Source organism: Pleurodeles waltl, chromosome 8 (genome assembly GCF_031143425.1).
Source record: "Pleurodeles waltl isolate 20211129_DDA chromosome 8, aPleWal1.hap1.20221129, whole genome shotgun sequence".
In the NCBI taxonomy this organism is placed as follows: Eukaryota; Metazoa; Chordata; class Amphibia; order Caudata; family Salamandridae; genus Pleurodeles; species Pleurodeles waltl.
Genome location: NC_090447.1, coordinates 1,533,975,672 through 1,533,997,193, shown reverse-complemented (window position 1 = coordinate 1,533,997,193; position 21,522 = coordinate 1,533,975,672). Strand labels below are relative to the sequence as shown.

General features: G+C 45.4%; 1 protein-coding gene across 2 annotated transcripts in view; it reads left to right on the top strand.

The window, feature by feature from the left end:
- PKNOX1 (PBX/knotted 1 homeobox 1) overlaps nucleotides 1–21,522 on the top strand; it is a 255,051-nt gene that overhangs the window by 36,844 nt on the left and 196,685 nt on the right. For both annotated transcript variants that reach the window (XM_069202965.1, XM_069202964.1), the window contains exon 2: nucleotides 2,400–2,500. In XM_069202965.1, the coding sequence (XP_069059066.1) occupies nucleotides 2,447–2,500 (54 nt within the window). In that variant the 5' untranslated portion in view covers nucleotides 2,400–2,446. The remainder of the gene's footprint in view (nucleotides 1–2,399; nucleotides 2,501–21,522) is intronic.

Here is a 21,522-nt window from a genome sequence, read left to right as displayed (position 1 = left end):
GTCCCAATCCATCACAATAATACTCTTCTGAAGCTCCTGTGGATTTCAGGGGAGGCAGCCGGAGACTCACAGGGTGGCAGGCAGAGACCAACAAGAGAGTCCAGTCCCAGTCAAGTTGCGACTGGTCAGCTGGACAGTTGCAAAAAAAGGCCTCCTGGGGCTTGTTGTGTCCCTGTAGCTTTAACATGAGATCAGCCTTATGACCCTTGAAGTCCACTTCATCGCACTGGGAAGAAGAGGGACGACAGGTCCAGTCTTCTAGGCCCTTCTCAGGTCTCGGACAGCAGGTTTAACCCTTTTCTGGTCCTTCACAGGTCCTGGAGTGTTCCGAAGTGGTTACATGGACATGACACATTTATGCCTGGCACGAGCTAGTGGATGGGAATGACTCCGGGGGGTGCCTTAACCAGTGGGGTAAAGGTCCCCAGGTCTGGCACTACACAAAATGGCCAAAGTGTTTGGCCTCTCAGGGGGGAGTGCTAAGCATGTACAATGGTAATCCCATTGCCCTCCCACATATAACACCAAAACCCAACTTGATGCTGTCCCTGTGCCCACTATAACCTCAGAGACCGACGTCTGGCATAACAGAGCTGAGCTTTCAGCAGCGGTGAATAAGCACTAATTGTTTTGGCATTCTGTTTCCCTCCTTTGAAGTGCACCCCAAATGCTATATGTAGACCCAGCAAACCTGTAAAACAGGCTGTGACACTGTAATGTTAAGAGGTCACATGTAATTGGGGTCTATCTGACTGGGGAGTCAACAGAAGGGCCATGCCCAAGTGTGAGCCAACATTTGCCTATGAAAGACAAAGACCTCTTTGAAGTGCGTCCCAAGTGTCGTATGAAAAGCCCCAGCAGACACGTCAAGCAAGACATGGCCTTCAAACAGGACTTGACACATCAGTGTCAAAAAGGATCCTCCCAGCCCCCCTTGCGTATTCTATCAGGTTCAGAGGTGGTCATCTGGCCCATTGAGATCAGTGTATTGTTTTGTTCCAAGGAGCAAGTCCACACCTCATTCACTGTTATTTAAACACTAATTACTGGATGACCGAAGAGGGGAACAAAATGAATATTTCGTTTCCAGGGACTTCAGGCGGGCCAAAGGTAACTTTTTAAAAGTTACTTTTCCGTAATGTTTAGAACAAATCAGATTTTACCATTTATTTGGATTTTAAACAACTATGAAAAATAGATGTTTCATTATTTTCCTATCTATATTACATCTCATGTTTTACAATGAAACAGCTAAAACTGCTACAGTAAAAATAGCTTTGAGGAGCATGGCCACTGTAAGGACATGTTTAACATTAAACTTTTACTTGACACATTTTTAAACGCTATGCAAACCGCCTTAACATGCAATACGGATACTCAAGATGAGTTATAAATATTTAAAAGGAAGGTTAAGGCCTGTCAAAAGGGGTTATTTTGACAGGTCGAATTTGCAGTTAAAACTTGTACAGATGGTTACAGGTGGCAGGCCTAAAGCAATGTTTACATTGGTACTGAAGTGGATGGCACAATGGATGCTGCAGTCCACTTGTGACATTTAACTTACAGACCTTGGGTACACCTTGGTACCATATACTAGGGACTTATACATAATTATGCCAGCCAGGTGTACACCAAGTTCATCATTTTGAAAGGAGGAGCACAAGCACTTTAGCACTGGCTAGCTAAGGCAGAGCTCTGTAGCCAGCAAAAATAGGGTTCAGAAGTGAGGAAAATAAATCTGGGCTGACCCTGCAGAAATGGCACATTTCCAGTATCAAAGTTGGGGCCCAAGTTTCACTTTAATAAAGTAGGTTTGATTAGATTCATTTGTCGTAGTTTTTTGTTATAAAATAAACAGAGGTTTTTTTCTCATGTTCTTTTTATTGCAAGTTTAAAACTTAGAGTTGTTAGACATCACAGAAAACAGAGACTGAAGATTGATTAGCTTTTGCACCACCAAAAACTAGTTGAATTATCTTTTCTCCAGGGGTGTGTTTGTCCTCTGTGCCTGTGCCCCACCTCCTCCAGGCCAAACCCTGTATGCATCATTAACTTGGCTCAGCTGCAGTCCCTTTCTCAGGTTGCCATATTGAGATCAGAGTTGGGAAACCCGGGGTATAAAAGAGGCGTGTACTCTCTGGGTTTTCTGCTTTTTATTATTATTATTCTTTTTTTTTTTGGACTAGTTTCCAATTCCTTTGCAAGGTAGTGTAGGTCTCTCATCTTTTTTGGAACCACAATAGGTAAGTTCTTGTTTTTGTGTTTTATTCTGATGCCTTTAAAGAATTCCTAAAAGATGGTTCATTCGTTATAGATAGCTGCACGACTTTTTGTTACTTTGATCAGCTTGATGAGTCCCATGAAAAATAATATGACCTTGTTTGTTTTTTTCCATTCAGAGATCTGTTATATGTGAAGATGATATGATGTCATCAGTCATTTTACCATGATGGCTGCCCAAGCAATAACTATAGATGGCTATCAAGATGGACAACAACAGGTAAGTGATATTCATGAAGGGAGAACATGTGTGCAAAGCTAGTGTCGGGGCTGGAGAGCGCTAGTGTCGGGGCTGGAGAGCGCTAGTGTCGGGGCTGGAGAGCGCTAGTGTCGGGGCTGGAGAGCGCTAGTGTCGGGGCTGGAGAGCGCTAGTGTCGGGGCTGGAGAGCGCTAGTGTCGGGGCTGGAGAGCGCTAGTGTCGGGGCTGGAGAGCGCTAGTGTCGGGGCTGGAGAGCGCTAGTGTTTGGGCTGGAGAGCGCTAGTGTTTGGGCTGGAGAGCGCTAGTGTTTGGGCTGGAGAGCGCTAGTGTTTGGGCTGGAGAGCGCTAGTGTTTGGGCTGGAGAGCGCTAGTGTTTGGGCTGGAGAGTGCTAGTGTTTGGGCTGGAGAGCGCTAGTGTCGGGCGTGGAGAGCGCTAGTGTCGGGCGTGGAGAGCGCTAGTGTCGGGCGTGGAGAGCGCTAGTGTCGGGCGTGGAGAGCGCTAGTGTCGGGGCTGGAGAGCGCTAGTGTCGGGGCTGGAGAGCTCTAGTGTCGGGCGTGGAGAGCGCTAGTGTCGGGGCTGGAGAGCGCTAGTGTCCGGTGTGGAGAGCGCTAGTGTCGGGGCTGGAGAGCTCTAGTGTCTGAGGCTGGAGAGCTCTAGTGTCTGAGGCTGGAGAGCGCTAGTGTCTGGTCTGGAGAGCGCTGCTAGTGTCTGGTCTGGAGAGCGCTGCTAGTGTCTGGTCTGGAGAGCGCTGCTAGGGTCTGGTCTGGAGAGCGCTGCTAGGGTCTGGTCTGGACAGCGCTGCTAGGGTCTGGTCTGGACAGCGCTACTAGTGTGGGGTCTGGAGAGCGCTACTAGTGTGGGGTCTGGAGAGCGCTATTAGTGTCGGGGTCTGGAGAGCGCTACTAGTGTCGGGGTCTGGAGAGCGCTACTAGTGTCGGGGTCTGGAGAGCGCTAGTGTCGGGGTCTGGAGAGCTCTAGTGTCAGGGTCTGGAGAGCGCTAGTGTCGGGGTCTGGAGAGCGCTAGTGTCGGGGAGCTGTAGTGTGGGATCTGGAGAGCGCTAGTGTCGGAGAGCTGTAGTGTGGGGTCTGGAGAGCGCTAGTGTGGGGTCTGGAGAGCGCTAGTGTGGGGTCTTCTGGAGAGCGCTAGTGTGGAGTCTGGAGAGCTCTAGTGTCGGGTCTTCTGGAGAGCGCTAGTGTCGGAGAGCTGTAGTGTGGGGTCTGGAGAGCGCTAGTGTGGGGTCTGGAGAGCGCTAGTGTGGGGTCTGGAGAGCTCTAGTGTCTGGTCTTCTGGAGAGCGCTAGTGTCGGAGAGCTGAAGTGTGGGGTCTGGAGAGCGCTAGTGTGGGGTCTTCTGGAGAGCGCTAGTGTGGGGTCTTCTGGAGAGCGCTAGTGTGGGGTCTTCTGGAGAGCGCTAGTGTGGGGTCTTCTGGAGAGCGCTAGTGTCTGGGTCTGGAGAGCGCTAGTGTCTGGGTCTGGAGAGTGCTAGAGTCGGGGCTGGAGAGGGCTAGTGTCGTGGCTTGACAGAGCTAGTGGGGGCCTCTAGGCTGGCTTACTGCTGGGAAGGTCGTATGTTGCAGTAAAGCTACAGGAGTCACACAACAATTGGTTTTACCATTTACTAGCAGCTAACCTGCCTGTTCTCAGTTGTAGCTTTGATGCTTGTTGTCGTTGTAAATTGAATTACTCCTAGGGTAGTACTTCGGGTGTGCTCAGTTGGTGGTGAAGTGTTTTTTTTTTTTTTAATTCTATTTTTAACTGCTCGTACAATGGTGTCCTTTATGGAGAGCGGCTCTATAATCGATGTCCACAAATAGAACCTCTCCAGGTCAAGTTGCTGCTAGTGCTCTTTGTTCTAGAAACTTTAATCCGATACCTACAAGATGCTGGCGAGATTTGCGGTAACAGCCCATTTAAAGACATTCCACTGGGTGCTATTGTGATATGGACTAGTGGGCGCAGTGCTAAAGTAAACCCCAAGCAAGCCCGAAAAGAAGCAAAACAAGCACTGGTCACAAAAAAAGGGCTGGCCTTGGTAAGCTGCAAAGTTGTTTATTAATCAGTTATTTTTTCAAATATATGTAATGAGCATTAAATGTGTAAAAGTATTAAGCATAAAATGATGGTTGTCTAAAGATTGGATGCATATGTTGGCAAACAAAATAGTAAAAAACGACCAATTGCAAATATAAATTAAACAAACGTATGCAAAGCCAATACATCTGGCCCTAGCATGCTGCTGCAGTGGTTATTATTATTTTTTTTTACATTTTCTGTTGCTTGTATATCTCATAAAATAAGGGTGCGTATCACCCATCCCCAAGCCTTTACAGGCCACAGGGAGCCCATCACCAGGGACCATATTTTGTATTAAGAGAAGGGCTGCGAATGACCCCCCCTCTCCCCAGCCCCCTCCCAGAGCCACAGTGTCCCAGGGACCTCATCTCGGAGACATATGTTTTTGTAATCATTTTTTAAAAATTAAGGCTACGGGGGTGTGCGGCCTCCCTCAAACAGCCTTGACAGCACCGGGGAGCATCCCTGAGGTGGGTACCCCGTTGCCTACCCAGGGTACCCATAAAACACTATGCTGAGGGCTGCGTGGAGAGCCCCAGGGCTTCAGCCGGCTCAAAAGCTGGGTGCTGGCAGGATTCAACACCTTTCCTTTCCTTCCCTTCTGCCCGGGTGGGATCAGCATTTTTTAACTGCTCCTGCCAGTTGAGAGCAACGCGGAGATCCCTGCTTGGGAGATTGCAGGCAGATGAATCTTCACAAAAGTTTCAAAACGTATACATTGCTAAGTTCAGCTTGTGTCTTGAAAGTTTCGGGGGTGATTCGTCAAGTGGGGGCTGAGAAAAAAGGGGGGGGTCCCAAAAGTCATTTTCCCCATTCATTTTTCATAGGACCTTCAGACATGCCTACAGCCCGAACCACTGAACGGAATTACACCAAATTTGGCACAAGGATTCTGTTCCGCAGATCACGCTTTTCTTGTGGTTTGGTGTGAATCCGTTCAGTAGTTTCGAAGTAATTGAAGGCCACAAAATACAAAATAAAAAAGCGGGGCCAGGGTAGAAGGGTAGATTCACCTTGACCACTTAGCCCTGGTTCTGAGGTCCCTGAGAGAACCTGCTAGGGCTAAAAAGTATTTTAAAAAAATAAAAAAATAAAAAATTGGAAAAAGCCACGGATGGATCAGCAGATTTTTCTGAGATTTAAAAAAAAAAAAACACTGCCTCCCGTGCTTTTTAAAAAATTTGCCACCCTGGAAGACCACCTCCCTGGGGCGAATGTGCAAATGTTAGTGGGGGGGCATGCTAACCCTGCACACCGGGGACCACCACCCCCAGGTAAAAAGTCTTATTAAGGTGGGTGAGGCCCTATGGCCTCCCCAACAGCCCGAGGGACCACCACCTCTCAGCGGCAAATGTGCCCAATGGACCACCACCCCCCTTGGGCAAACATTTAAAAAAAACAATGGGGAGTTTTTGGGACCCCAGAGCCCCGGGGGCAACCACCCCCGAGACTACACTGTATTTTGAGCGGGGGGCTGCACCGTGCCCCGGGTACCTCCAATCCTGAGGCAAATATTTAAAGAAAGGGGGTCCCTTTGGGATCACCACCCTCCAGGGCTGTTCTTGTTGGAGGGGGGCCCCCTCCAGGAGACTCTGATGGCCCTGGAGACCTCCATCCCCCAGGGCCGGCTCCTACTATGTCCGGGGGGTGCCCACCCCTGGGACATAGCTGTTTGCTCTGCAGCCAAGCTACACAAACACTTCAGGCTTTGACAGTGGACCTTTAAAGCAGGCCCTGCTGTCAAAATCTCAAGCTTTCATCTCTGTTCCCTGCACGCATGCTGGGGACAGAGTTGGAATGCTTCAGCAAGCATGGAGCTGCTGTCAAAGCAGGCTACCCTCGTGGTGCCAGGCACGTAAAGGTTTTTTTATTATTATTTAAAAAAAAAAAAATAGAAAGAGACTGCGGGGATCCCTTGAGGGCTCCCTCGCGGTCACACATAGCCCATAAGGGGTTGAAAAAAAACTCCATAGCTTAGTGTGAAGGTCTTAGACCTTTACACTGAGCATTAGGGGTTCGAGTGTAAAAATGAATTATTATGTATTTTTTGAAGTAATAAATATATATATATTTTTTTAATTGTACACAAATCTCATTCTAAGTAAGAGACATCAAAGCCTAACAAAATTCTGTCTCTCTCCCTCTCACTTTCTTTTTCTCTTTCTGTCTCTTTCAATCAATTTCTCCCACTCAGACACTTACACACCCACTCACAGACCCACTCAAACCCTCATGCACTCACTCCCAGCTCCAGTCAGACGCTCGCGCACCCACTCACACACCCACTCAGACTGTCACACACCCACTCACAGACCTACTGACACCCTCATGCACCCACTCACAGACCTGCGCACACACTGATGCACCCACTAAAACACTGATGTATGCACTCTCACACCCAGGCAGACACTCTGACAGCCACTCTTACCCTCAGATATACCCACACCCAGAGAGGCCACGGGCAACTCCTACCGCGATTGGCCAAAGGGCAATGCGCAGCATGGGGTTGGGTGACTAGGGTCTGGCTGCAGGCCAGGTCTCGCGGGCAACCTCCGGTGCACGAGTGAAGGCCGTGTACGGTTGGGTGCTTATAGGGGGTTGGCCATAGGGCGTGATGGTGGTTGGATTACCATATAGTAATGAAAATTACTATACTTTTTAAAAAAAACATAGAAATTCACTGAACCGGGCCATGGCCTACTCTGGGGGTAAAATTTCTTAGTTTAGAAACACCGCCTGTTGTTTTTCAAATTATTTTTATTATAAATATGTTGCAACCCCCTGAGATCGTAGCTTGAATTAATTTTTTTCTAGTTTGGCCTGGGAGGGAGGCATGGAATCCCTTCCCGGGCCTGATATATTGTTTTTTAATACTCAAACTCAGGACAGGTGATGAAGACCCAGGTCCTGTAGTGACTGCTTGCTCTTGTTGCAGGCAGCCAATGAGCGTGCTCCCTTCTGCGGGATCCTTACTTCCGTGGGATCGGGTTGGCACAAGGGGAAAAAGTCCCTTAGGCCGATCAGAACGCTGTATTTTTAAAAATTGGGTTTGAGGGACTCTTGCGATAAACAAATATATTTGATCACTAATTTCTCAAAAACAACTGAATAGATGTACACCAGTACACCAAATCAGAAAAAGCATGTTTTCTAGACTAAGATCTAGCTTTCTGCCTAATTTAATGTAATTCTATTCAGCGTTTTTTGCGGTAGAACTATTAAAAAAGTTTATGGAAAATGCATGAGAATTTTGTGCTCTGGTACTCCCTTTTTCATCAGCCCTCACTTGACTTATCACCCCAATACTTTTGTTGCACAAACTATACAGAAACAGCACTTTTGGGCAGTTTTTTTAACATACGTCAAACAGCGCCAAAGTTATTAGCAAAACCAAAAAGGCATTTCCTATGGAAAAGCTAAGCTACCTTGCTGAAACGCATCAGCCATTACTTTTATTTCTTATGGAACACTAATGTTCACTTTACTAACCTTTTTTAATTTAATAAAGGGCTTTCTCTGCACTACTTGCCTATGGGTTTTGTGCTTAGATGATCTATGCCACTGTGACCACTGAGGAGGAGAGTCTATAGCGTGAAGGGCAAAATATATATTTACTGCGAAAACCAAAGGTTACATGGACATTATAGTGAGGTTGGCGTTTTACCCATACAAAACCATAGTTATAATTATACTTGTGTTAAGAAACTGTAACTTGTTGCCTGAAGTTACTTAATAGCAAGAGTTATAGTTTCTTCAGATAAGTATAAATTATCTATAAATGCTGAATTTCTATGGGTCTGTATGATTAAAACTATAAAGTCAGGCTAACCTTTAGTTTTCTCAGAATTTCTCTGTTTTTTAAAAATGTAAATGAATATCAAATTACTGCATGCACCTAACTCCTCGCTGCACACAGCCTTTGGCCGTGCACAGCGAGTTTTGGTCTGCTTGTGTTTTTTTTTTTTCACTTTTCCAGGATCCGCAGATCCTTTGCAAGTTTACAGTGGGGGTCCACGCTGAGCGCTGCAGCGGATAAGTGGATCAGCGATTTGGCTGGAAAAAAATTGGGCAATTTCTGCCCATGTGGGATCCCTCAGAAACCCCTCCATCTTTTCTGTGGGGTCAAGATACCTCCATCCTGACCCCTTATATACATTTTTCAATGTTTTGTGTTCCTCCTGGCCTGATGTGACAAAATGGCGGTTGCAACTTTCCTTTTAGGTTGTGTCCAACCAATCAGGGCCTTCCTTTTCCCAGGCTCTGCGGATCCCCATCGCTGGATCTGCAAAGGATCCACATCCCTACATACACAAATTTATTTTTTCTTTAATACCTTGAAACAACTTACGATTTACACCAAATCAGAAAAGGGATCTTTCTGGACCAAGATCTAGCTTTCTGCCAAATTCGGTGTAATTCCTTTTAGTGGTTCGGGCTGTAGTTGTGTTCAAAATAGGTATGGGGAATTGCATGAGGAAAAAATGTTCTGGGGCCCCCCTTTTTCTCGGTCCCTGCTTAAGGAATCACTCCAAATCTTTCCAAACAGCAGCAGAAGTCAGTGGCAAACTAGTTTTGAAAAGTTTGTGAAGATTGGTCAAATGGCGCCACATTTATAGGTAAAACAAAAAAATGCTTTTCCTATAGAAACTAGTAGGTCCTATTTTATAACTACTTACTGGCTACCACCAGTATCTCCTACTTGCGATAGCCTATATATAGATTCACACTTTTAAAAGATGAAATCATAACATAAAAAAAGTTTGTGCTGACTGAGCTGGTTGTTCCATTTGATTCTTCAAGCCGCCCGTGTGTCTCTGTAGATTCCTTGGGAAAGAGTGGTGAAGATGAAGGTTGATATTAATTAAAATATATATATATCTGCTGCCAGGCCCTGTGGCTAAACCCCTAGCAGGCTGGCAGTGCCATGCACAGCTGTTGGCGTGCTCAGCATAGGTTTGGCTTTGGGGCCTGGGATATCCCAATCCCTGGGGCTAAAACATATATAATAAGGGGAAAGGGCCGTTCAGTCCTCCTCTCCATAATTGGCTCAGGGGCCAGTTCCAATAAAAAGAGGAGGGGGAATGTGGTCCCCCTCCCTTAAGTCTTAAAAGGCCTTGGGGACCCTTCTGCAGGAGCCAAATACAATTAAACAGACGAGGAGCCTCCATCCCAAGCCTTTAAAAGCCCCCAGGGACTCCCTTCCGAAGTCTTAAAAGACCCCAGGGACCCCACCCCGGGACCAAGTACAGTTAAACGGGAAGGAGAGCGTGGAGCCCCCCTCCTCAAGCCTTATTAGGCCCCAGGGACCCCACTCCCTGGAGCCAAAATCTAGGGGGAGGGGGACATGAAGCACTCCCTCTACCCTACCCACACACACTCACACACACCCTAAGCTTTAATAGGCCCAGGGGACCCTGTCCTCCAGGGCCAAATTCAGTAAGGGGGTCACACTGCCCCCATAACCAAGACTTATTGGGACCTAGTGGAACCTGCACCCCTGCCCCCAGGCCAAATTTAATAAAAATGGGGAGGGGCAGTGCGGCCCACCTCCCCTGAGACTTCTTATGTCCCTGGATCCCAACCCTAAGGCCCAAACCCATTTTTTAAAAAAAGGGAGTCTGGCCGCGTGGCCCCCTTCCCTAAGCCTTATAAGGCCCCGGGGAACCCATCTACTGGGGACAACTATAATAACAAGCATTTGCAATGAACGGGTCTCGCATTTCTCTGAGTTAGAGCTATTAGCAGTTGTAAACTCCCAGCCGGACTTTTGCCTAATTGAATGGAAAAAAAAGAGCGCGATCGGGCTGCAACAGTTCACTCGTAGTGAAACTTATCGGCAACAGCACAATTATCTATGTAACAGGGTCGACGTCATGCAAAGCGTTCGACTTCTGCCAAGCGAGATCGCGCTGTGGAAAAAAGAGAAAAAGTAGTCCACAAACCGGACCGAAAACAGTGAGCCTCGTATGTTTCCAGTACTTAGTCGCTGCGCTCGAGGAGGGCTAACCACCGGAAAAGCCATATGACGTATGCATGCCTTCCACTAATGAAAGCGAGCAGATCTTAAAAGGCAAGCCCACGAACCAATGAAGGATACTGACGTGACATGGACGGGAATCCGAGCCCTTTTCTAACTACTACAGCGTCTCGCAATCGATTTGCATGCGCAAGCACATGCTATCGCAGGCTCGACCCTGAAAAGGGGGAGGAGGGGCCACACAGCTCTCCACCCTGAGCCTTCTCCTTCTCATGCCCTGGGGACCCCACCCCTGGGGCCAAACAAAATAAAATAGCGGAGGGGCCTGCCTGATTCCCCTCTCCCAAACCTTATTAGGCCCCAGGGACCCCATCCCCTAGAGCCAAATATAATTTTTTTAAAAAGGAAGGGGGCTTGTGGCCCCCCTCTCGACTTTCATTAGCCCCTGGGCATCACACCTCTCTGGGCCGTTCTTATTTTTAAAAAAGGACAGGCCATCTTGGACCCTAGGGACCTCATCTCCTAAGGCTGTATTTATTTTAAAGGGGCGGGAGGGTGAGCTCAAACCCCCCCCCCCCGAGCCTCATTAGGCCCTGGGGGACCTATTCCCCAGGGCCTTATTTATTTTAAAGGGGAGGGGCCGTGTAACCCCCCCAACCGTCCCGAGCCTCATTAGGCTCTGGAGGAACCAACCCCCGGAGCTGTATTTTTTAAAAGGGGAGGGAGGGCTCGTGACACCTCCTCCCCAAGTCTTTTGTGGCCCCGGAGACCTCCTCCCCAGGGCCTGTCTTTATAATATGTGGAGTCCCCAGTGCCCACTCAGGGCACCCACTGTGCACACATTGGATGCTACAGGGGGAGCCCCATGACCCCAGCAGGCTCCCTGCATATTGCTTCCTCCTCACCTCACTTTAAAAACATTTTTTTTTTTTGTTGTACACCCCCCCGACTCCCACCCCCCAAGCCTACAGCTTGTTTTCTTTTTCTCCCCCTGCCCACTCCCCATTTCTTTCCCTGACTCGCTCCTCCATTGCTCCGCCACCCCTCACTTGGCATACATTTTTTTTTATTTTTTATTTTTTTGGGAGTGCGTGGCAGCAGCCATATGCTGCCGGGCCATTCAGGGTTCTAAAAACTGCTTTTCCACAAGTTCAAATTCATTACTGCTTGAATTGTCGTCTGTCATTGTGGATCGATGTATTATTATTTTTTTCTTTGAAAAGTGGCACCTGCATCGTCGTGTAGCCCACGTGTTCGTGGTGATGCCTGCATAAACATATGTCATTATGCGTACAGAATTACTCTGCTGCCAGAAGCATCACGATGCATATGCTCTTATGCCTTGTGCATGCATCAATACAGATGTTTTAGTAATTGTTAGAAGTTCTGTTAGCAATTTCCCAAAATGAAGGCTGCTTTTCTACATTTTGGGAATTTGTCGTAATGAGGTTGGCTTACTGTTTGGTTTTGTGAGCCCTGGCAACAATGCCTGTCTTTTGTTGAATGCCTCAGGCGGGTTCCCCAAGGTTGATGCTCTACTTAAATCAAAGTCACCCGTAAACTAGAGGTAAGCAAAGATAAACTCTGCACTTGGGAAGTCCATTACATGAAAAGCAGGCAGCACCTCCAAGTGCTGCTCGTGGGAGGTTTGCAAAATGCTGCAAGACTTCCTGGCTTAATTGGTAATTTCCTTCTAGTCGGAGAACACAATGTGGCTTTGTCCCATCTCATTCTAGTTTTTTAACTGTCACAGCAATGGTGATTGCAGGCTAGTTCGTCTCCTCCTTGCTGCTATGCTACACTCTAAGAAAGGCTAAGGTGGCATTGATGCAGGGATGTGGAATTCCTATCGCCCGACGCCCGGGACATCTTGTTTGGGGTCAAGGGCAACAAGTTTTTATGTTTACTTTGTCCCTGGGACAAGTAGGCCCAACCCTCTGCAGCACAAACCTTTTGGCTGCCTGTTTACAGAGAGTGGAACTCTCTGCAGTTGAGATAATGTGTTTCCAAAAGGTAATGCTGGTCGAACTTGTATTTATGGTTCATTATTTGAAAGCCTTCATTATTAGGGTGAGTGCTGTAAATAAATGTTTTAAGGTCACACTTCACTACTGACGTTGGTTCCAGTACAAAAAAACAAAAAAACGTGTATACACATGTTTGAAAAGTTTAGGCTATGGGGCTAAGTATAATGCTCCCAGGATGCTCTCTGATTAGATGCAAATGAAGTGTCATTTAGTAAAATATGTTGATGCATGCTACTATTGCCCAAAAATATTTCTAATAGAAAATCAGTGTAACCATTTTTAACACGATTATGGGAAGCATGAACATAAACAAACACTGACAAAGCCAACTGATCTGACATATTTTTATAAGTCTTTTAGTTTCATCAAAGCGTATCTTGTTTTGACATGGCTTTTGTAACACTTTATTGTTTTGGGAGCTACCAGGCCCTCAACATTGTAACAAACACTGGCAAAAAAAAATAAAAAAATTTTGAACTCTAAAAGCACACGTTGCCACCAGTGGCATAACAAAGGCCCCGCAGCCGCCCTCCAGGGGGCCCCTTCAGCACTGCACCTGCCCTGAGTGAGTCTGGAGAGGGGGCTCCTCCATGTTCTTTGCAAAGGGGCACCCTCCAGTTTCGTTACGTCACTGATTGCCACTGTAGTTCCTGACACTGAACAAAACTACTTTGTGTGCCAATATGCTCCTTGTGGAAGAGCAGAATGCGATCACTCACAGTAAAGCCAGCCGAAAGAGAGCGAAATAGAAGTTTAATAAAAAAAAAATGTCTTTGTTAACACCAGACCTAATTAGGGACCAAGACCCACATGTAGGTAGCTTTTTGCATGTCGCAAACAGCGACTTTCGCTGTTTGCGAAGTGCAAAAAGCACATTGCGATGCACAAACACAGTTTTGCGATTCAGTAACCTGGGGTGTTCCCTTCCTAATTGCGACTCGCAGTGCAATGTAGGATTGTTTTGTGACCGTGAACGCGGGCGCAAACCAATCGCAGTTTGCACCCATTTCAAATGGATGCTAACACTTTCGCAAAAGGGAATGGGTCCCCATGGGCCCCCCTCCCCATTGTGAATGTCTCTGAAAAAATGAAACGAAAACGTTTAATTTTTTAATGTTTTTGTAATGCATCTCGTTTTCCTTTAAGGAAAACGGGCTGCATTACAAAAAAAAAAAAACAGCTTTATTGAAAAGCAGTCTCCAGCAGGCCACCATCCCTGTGAGGGCCGCCATTCGCAAGGGGGTCGCAAATTGTGACCCACCTCATGATTATTCATGAGGTGGGCATTTGCAAAGCCCTTGCAAATCACAGATGGTGTCAGGGACACCATTCTACATTCGGATTTGCGACTCGCTCTGACTCGCAATTTGCGGGTCGCAAATCTGAACCTACCTACATGTGGCCGCAAATTCTTAAAGAAAGTCACAAAAGTGCACTCATGGTATATGTCTTACCCCTATAAAATATTTGTGAACTGTATTTTAGCATGGGTAAATACGCATGTGTAGATTTGCTCATGTGAAAATCTATTGAGCATTTGCAAGTTCATTTTCCCTCCAGCCACTTTCTTCCCAACCTTGAAAGAAGTTCTAATTCTGCCACTGTCAGGAGTAAATGTCCAACCTTTCTTATTATGGGAAAATATTAGAGAGAAGCTGGTGAAAATCTTTAAAACTTGCAGGTTAGTAGGTTTCCAGACTCAAGGGCATTCCAGCCCTGGAACTATTGCTTACTGCTTCCTCCAGCCCCAGTATGCAGATCTGCAGAAAGGTGGCAAAATAAGGAAATTGCTACAGTATGGATTGAAACTGCAAGCATTCAAGCCCTACTATGGTAGTAGCCTGGCATAATCAGAGAGACTATTATCAGAGCTCCCCCCATAATGAGATTGCTGCCATAATTTGTCGCCACACTACATGGCACCGAAGGGACAAGTAGAGCTTTTTACAGGACAAGTAGATTTGAGAAGCAACCTGTCCCCTGGACAAGTAGATATTTTAATAAATTCCACACCCCTGTGATGGCTTTCACCATCTGCCATATACAGACATTTCTGTGTGGGATTAGTTTCTCGTTCTGATGTTGGTTTACACCGCACTGTACTCGGGAACATGTCTGAGGGCATCCCGGCTGTCTTGTGTTTTTTATGCTTACCTCCTTGCGAATCAGCACATTCAAGTTAATAGGAACACCACACGCAGCAATGAGCTAGGCTGCTAGCCTCCATCTCTCTCTTATCATCATCAACCCTCCAAACCTGCTCTCAGCACTTTCCTAACCTTCCTGAGTAACATCCCCAGTTTTTAACCTTTTGCCATTAGATCTAGTTTCTAGCCATTTTGAAAATGTCTGTGCTGAGAAATGGGATCCCAGCTTCTGGGTTACTTTGCTACAAACTAACAATGTTATTTTTAGGTAAGATGGAACCAGAAGATGCTAAAGTAAAACTGAAATCTGAATGTTCTGAGCTTTGGCAATGCAGGATTACCTTGGGTTCAGCAGGTTTGCTCTTCTCAAGGACATTGCACACAATGTTGCCAATTATGTGCAGATTTTGCTTGTACGTTTTTCTTCTCTATACCGTCGTTGTTGTGAGGACATTTTATGTCCTAATACTTTGGACGTGCCCGATGCAGTACCTGACAACATGTCCTCCTCCCATACTCGTTATTGGATTAAAAACATAAATTATTTTCTTGATTCTTCCACAAGCCCTAAACTTGGCCGAGCAACCCACGCTTAGTATAAAACAACTGGACTCTTGGGTCACCAAATCTGTATCTGCCTACCGTCGTAGTGCATTTGATGCCGAAGACGCAGCTTATATTATCTGTCACCTTTCTGTGAAGTTCTGAGAAGAATCTCAGCTCATTTGAAGAGCAAAAATTATCAGACTTGCCTTTTTCTGGATCCTCCTCTCCAACCTCATTTGAATGATGAGAATCGGAAGATGGAAATGGAAGCGAACATAAGGATAAAAAATGGGATTAGAAAAAAGGCAATCATTTCTAATGATAAAGAGTGAAACCCTTGACACAGGAATTGTCTGAACACAGCATTCAGTCTGATTTCCACAGAAGCTTTGCTTCCAGTATGAACAATGAAAATAAAAGCAGTGACTGTGTGGAGGAATGGGGGATTGCCAGTAATTCACGCCAGCAGCCGCACTTGGAAAATGTCTAGATCTCAACTAAGACTTAGTTTGTCTACCCAGATTTGTTGAGGACCACACATGAGGTTTTTGCCACATGCCCGAAAACAGTCAGCGGTTATTATTCAGTATCCAATACTACCTGTCCTCCTGAACTATTTAACTAGGTTGAATTAAAATGGGCAGCTTACTCCACGCTGGGTCTTTGGGAATTCTCAGGTCTTCAGTGTTTACCATGCAGTGCTTGAGTCTGTGGGTCAAAGGTGTCAGACTGAATGCTACACTGTAGAAAGAGTTATGCAACAGTGGAAGTCCAAGTTATTGGGACTTTCTGTATTAATGTAATTTTTAATAGACATTATTACTATCCAAGCAAATGCTTCACCTCGTTCGTAGTAACACCTGTGATTCAACAATCAGTGCGGCGGAATAGTGCCCAGCAAGCTTTGCAAAGGGTCTGAATATGTCATTTCAAAGTTTAGAAGGTAAAGCCACACGAGGATTGACGGGCAACTGCAATACTATACCAACAGGAAGGAGGAGATTTTTAACCACGGCGTCTGACACAGAAGGCAAGTAAACGTAGCATTGAAAAGTGCTCATCGCGACTGTCATGAAACGTACAGAAGGTCCTCATGCAAAATTTGAATCCTTTTTCCCATCGGTTGGGGATTCTAAAGGTGCCCTGTGTTTGTGTGTATGTATTGGTACTTAAATAGCTTAAACCTAGCTGTGAAGCAACAGAGTGCTGTAGAATCCATGGGGGGTTGGCACGTAGTCTATAAGATCATGCGCATCAAATGGGGATTACACAGACACATTTTACCCCCGTTAACCCACATTACATTTGACATTTTGTAGGCACGGGGAGATTAAGTGATTTGCCCAGAATCACTCCATGTTGAGTCTAGCGCCGAGAACGGTATTCAAACCTGGCTCCTCCATGTTCCAAAGGTGACAGCTCGAGGCGCTAGGGCGCATCTTCCCCCGGGAAAAGCCAAGTTTAAAAAACAAAACAAAAAAAAAAAACATTTTTTACCACAAAGTTTGCATTTTTCGAAGTTGTAGTCAATTGTTCCTATTTTTTATGGTTTCCATCAACTTGCGGTGGCTAAATCCAAAAAGCTATCCCTTTCTGAAAACTAGGAAAAAAACATCCAAATTCAGCAAGGCATCTTTTGTGTTGATTGTAATGGTTTACCCAAAGAACTTAAGCGTTCAAATAAAAAATAATGTGAAAAAACAGAAAGAGCTGACAACCATTTTTTTGCCATGATGGCCCACTTACAAAAGTAGTATACTATTGCATCTGTCAGACACGCCCGACCCTTCTGTGAGCAAGGATGTATGGTTTTATTGGTTTTCCAAGAATATGTGCTACCAAGAGCCAACATCGGAGCTGCAACTTATAGTTAGTATAGTTATTTTTCATTGGGTACCGACTGTGCCGCACATGGTACAATCTAATGAATGAAAAATGGATATGAAGGAAAATGCTAATGACAACAGTGCCCCACTGGTGGGGCTGGGCCAAGGGTTACCCCACTTGTGAAGCTGGCGGTATGATCTGCGGCAGGAAAGGACCAAAAATACATGCGGAGACATTAAATTTGTGACCTCAAAATTGACCCCTGGATGTGGCGCCACCTAGGGAAACAGTAAATACAGGCATTTCTGAAAACTAGGCACCCATGGGAGTCCAGGTGGATTTGACATGCCTGGGCCCCTCTCTGTTTTCTTACTTTGACTGCCCTACACACCTCACGCATAGGCCAAAATCACTCATTTTCCTCACATTTCTGTGAGGAAAAATTCTGAAATCTGCAATGATCCGCGAAATTCCAACTACACAGCATTCCCACATTTCTCCTAATCAAACTGGTATCTAACTTTTTTGACAGGGCCTAGCACCCACAACTGTAAGGGATCAAGCTGGGATCCATTAGAAGACCATATTGACTTTTTGTGGTCGCAGTTTTCACTGTCCCTGATGGATCCAATCAAGCCTCATCACTTGGATTCACCTGGATCTCTAGGTTTCATGAATGTTTATATGGTGCCCTGGTTGCTGGCTGGCCCGGATCCTGAATATTGCAGCCATTTACCATAACAAGTTACTGCCAATATGTCTTGTTTGCCATAGGGATGTGGATGCTCTAAGCCCTGGGAGCTGGTGGGGGGTGGGGGGGGTCGTTGGTAGTCAGAGAAAGCTGGTGAGGTTTGGAGGGTGGGAGAGAGGCCTGATGTCAGTATGGACCAAAACTTATGCTATTTCTTTTTTGTCTCCTTTTATTTTAATATTAACATCCTTCCAGCTTGGTTTCTGCCCCCCTTTAGAGGGGCAGAGAGACTATTGGTGCCTTAAGGGTTGGAGTATGGCCCAATGCGAGTTGGCATCTACCCCATTCTTTTTTTGTTTAAAAAAAATGCCTGAATGTAGTGGACTTTCCACTGAGGGGGGGCAAAAAGACTGATGGAGCCACTATGGGATAGGGGCACGGCCCGATGCCTATGTGGGCCACCCTGGCCTGTTTTTATTTGTCTTTAAACATTTTCCCTGGTGTTTAGTGAGATTTGCAGTAGACCCACCCCCTTATCTGCCTCCAGTTTTTAGAAAGACTGTTTTGTCCTGGAGGAGAGCATTTATCTCATGTGCAGTCACCACTAATACACACAGTTTGTTGATGCCTAATACCTAGATAATACAGACATCTTAATTCGTTATGTTCTATCCTTCCTGTGGTCTTGGTTTTCTTATACATTCTAATTCATTGGTTTAAATAAGGAGGGACATATCTTCTTGATGAAGGGACAACATTCCAAAATGTGCTGACGTACAAATGGCCATACAAACCAGTGATGATTAATGGGCAAGTTACTCAAAAGTTTGTTCACAAAACCATCAAAAATATATGAATTAATTAATAAAAAAATATTGTGCAGGGATGTGGAATTCCTATCGCCCGGGACATCTTGTTTGGGGTCAAGGGCAACAAGTTTTTATGTTTACTTTGTCCTTGGGACAAGTAGGCCCAACCCTCTGCAGCACAAACCCTTTGGCTGCCTGTTTACAGAGAGTGGAACTCTCTGCAGTTGAGGTAATGTGTTTCCAAAAGGTAATGCTGTTCGAACTTGAATTTATGGTTCATTATTTGAAAGCCTTCATTATTAGGGTGAGTGCTGTAAGTAAATGTTTTAAGGTCACACTTCACTACTGACGTTGGTTCCAGTACTAAAAAAAAAAAACGTGTACACACGTTTGAAAAAGTTTAGGCTATGAGGCTAAGTATAATGCTCCCAGAATGCTCTCTGATTAGATGCAAATGAAGTGTCATTTAGTAGAATGTGTTGATGCATGCTAGTATTTCCAAAAAATATTTCTAATGGAAAATCAGTGTAACCATTTTCAACACGATTATGGGAAGCATAAAAATAAACAAACACTGACAAAGCCAACTGATCTGACATATTTTTATAAGTCTTTTAGTTTCATCAATGCGTGTCTTGTTTTGACATGGCTTTTGTAACACTTTATTGTTGTGGGAGCTACCAGGCCCTCAACATTGTAACAAACACTGAAAAGAAAAAAAAAAAAAAGGTTTTTGAAATCTAAAAGCACACTTTGCCACCAGTGGCATAACAACGGCCCACAGCCGCCCTCCAGGGGGCCCCTTCAGCACGGCACCTGCCCTGAGTGAGTCTGGAGAGGGGGCTCCTCCATGTTCTTTGCAAAGGGGCACCCTCCAGTTTCGTTACGTCATTGATTGCCACTGTAGTTCCTGACACTGAACAAAACTACTTTGTGTGCCAATATGCTCCTTGTGGAAGAGCAGAATGCGATCACTCATAGTAAAGCCAGCCGAAAGAGAGAGAAATAGAAGTTTAATAAAAACAAAATGTCTTTGTTAACACCAGACCTAATTAGGGACCAAGACCCACATGTAGGTAGCTTTTTGCATGGCGCAAACAGCGACTTTCGCTGTTTGTGACGTGCAAAAAGCACATTGCGATGCACAAACCCAGTTTTGTGGTTCGGTAATCTGGTTACCGAATCGCAAAACGGGCTTGCGACTCGCAATTAGGAAGGGGTGTTCCCTTCCTAATTGCGACTCGCAGTGCAATGTAGGATTGTTTTGTGAACGCGGGCGCAAACCAATCGCAGTTTGCACCAATTTCAAATGGGTGCTAACACTTTCGCAAAAGGCAAGGAGTCCCAATGGGACCCCTTACCCATTGTGAATGTCACTGTAAACATTTTTTCAGAGCAGGCAGTGGTCCTGCGGACCACTGCCTGCTCTGAAAAATGAAACGAAAACGTTTCATTTTTCGTTTTTGTAATGCATCTCGTTTTCCTTTAAGGAAAACGGGCTGCATTACAAAAAAAACAACAAAAAAAACAGCTTTATTGAAAAGCAGTCACAGACATGGTGGTCTGCTGTCTCCAGCAGGCCACCATCCCTGTGAGGGCCGCCTTTCACAAGGGGGTCGAAAAATGCGACCCAACCTCATGATTATTCATTAGGTGGGCATTTGCGAAGCCCTTGTGAATCACAGATGGTGTCAGGGACACCATCCTACATTCGGATTTGCAACTCTCAAATTGCGAGTCGCTCTGACTCTCAATTTGTGGGTCGCAAATCTGAACCTACCTACATGTGGCCCCAAATTCTTAAAGAAAGTCACAAAAGTGCACCCATGGTATATGTCGTACCCCTATCAAATATTGGTGAACTGTATTTTAGCATGGGTAAATACGCATGTGTAGAGTTGCTCATGTGAAAATCTATTGAGCATTTGCAAGTTCATTTTCCCTCCAGCCACTTTCTTCCCAACCCTGGAAGAAGTTATAATTCTGCCATTGTCAGGAGTAAATGTCCAACCTTTCTTATTATGGGAAAATATTAGAGAGAAGCTGGTGAAAATCTTTAAAACATGCAGGTTAGTATGTTTGCAGACTCAAAGGCATTCTAGCCCTGGAACTATTGCTTACTGCTTGCCCCAGTATGCAGATCAGCAGAAAGGTGGCAAAATAAGGAAATTTCTACAGTAGGGATTGAAACTGCAAGTATTCAAGCCCTACTATGGTAGTAGCCCTGGCATAATCAGAGAGGCTATTATCAGAGCTCTTACATAATGAGATTGCTGCCATAATTTGTCGCCACACTACATGGCACCAAAGGGACAAGTAGATCTTTTTACAGGACAAGTAGATTTGAGAAGCAACCTGTCCCCTGGACAAGTAGATATTTTAATAAATTCCACACCCCTGATTGTGGAATGTAAGCATAAAGCTTTGTGAAATTTGCTTAAGGAAAACCTGCCACAAAGGATGAAAAACCTGCGGTAATCAGTCAGCAGGCTCATGTTCCTGTGACTAATCCCCGTTGTTTACAGGAATTCTTTTCCCCAGAGTATCTGTAATTCCCAGTGTAGGATTACTGATGTTTGTTCCTGCATAGCGCTTAATGAGGGCATCAGAGTTGTCATCCTTTCTGAAGATTACTTGTCCATAAAGCATGAATTTCTATTGTACACCTATTTTTGTCATCTGTTTTGTAGAGAAATTCTTTGCTTGTGGATCTCTCCTCTTCTTGAGCCTAGATAGGGTAGAGATATGCCTATTGTTAGATATACTTCGATCTCTCCCTCACGGCAGTTAGCCAGTATGGTATTTCTTCATCTCTAAGCAGCTTTTGGTAGGTAGTGGGACTTTTATGCTCTGTCAAGGCTGTACACAAATACTAACATGGTTTTGTCAAGTCTTGTTCATTTTCTCTGAGTTGACAACTTAAGAGACCATTGACTACGTAGAATC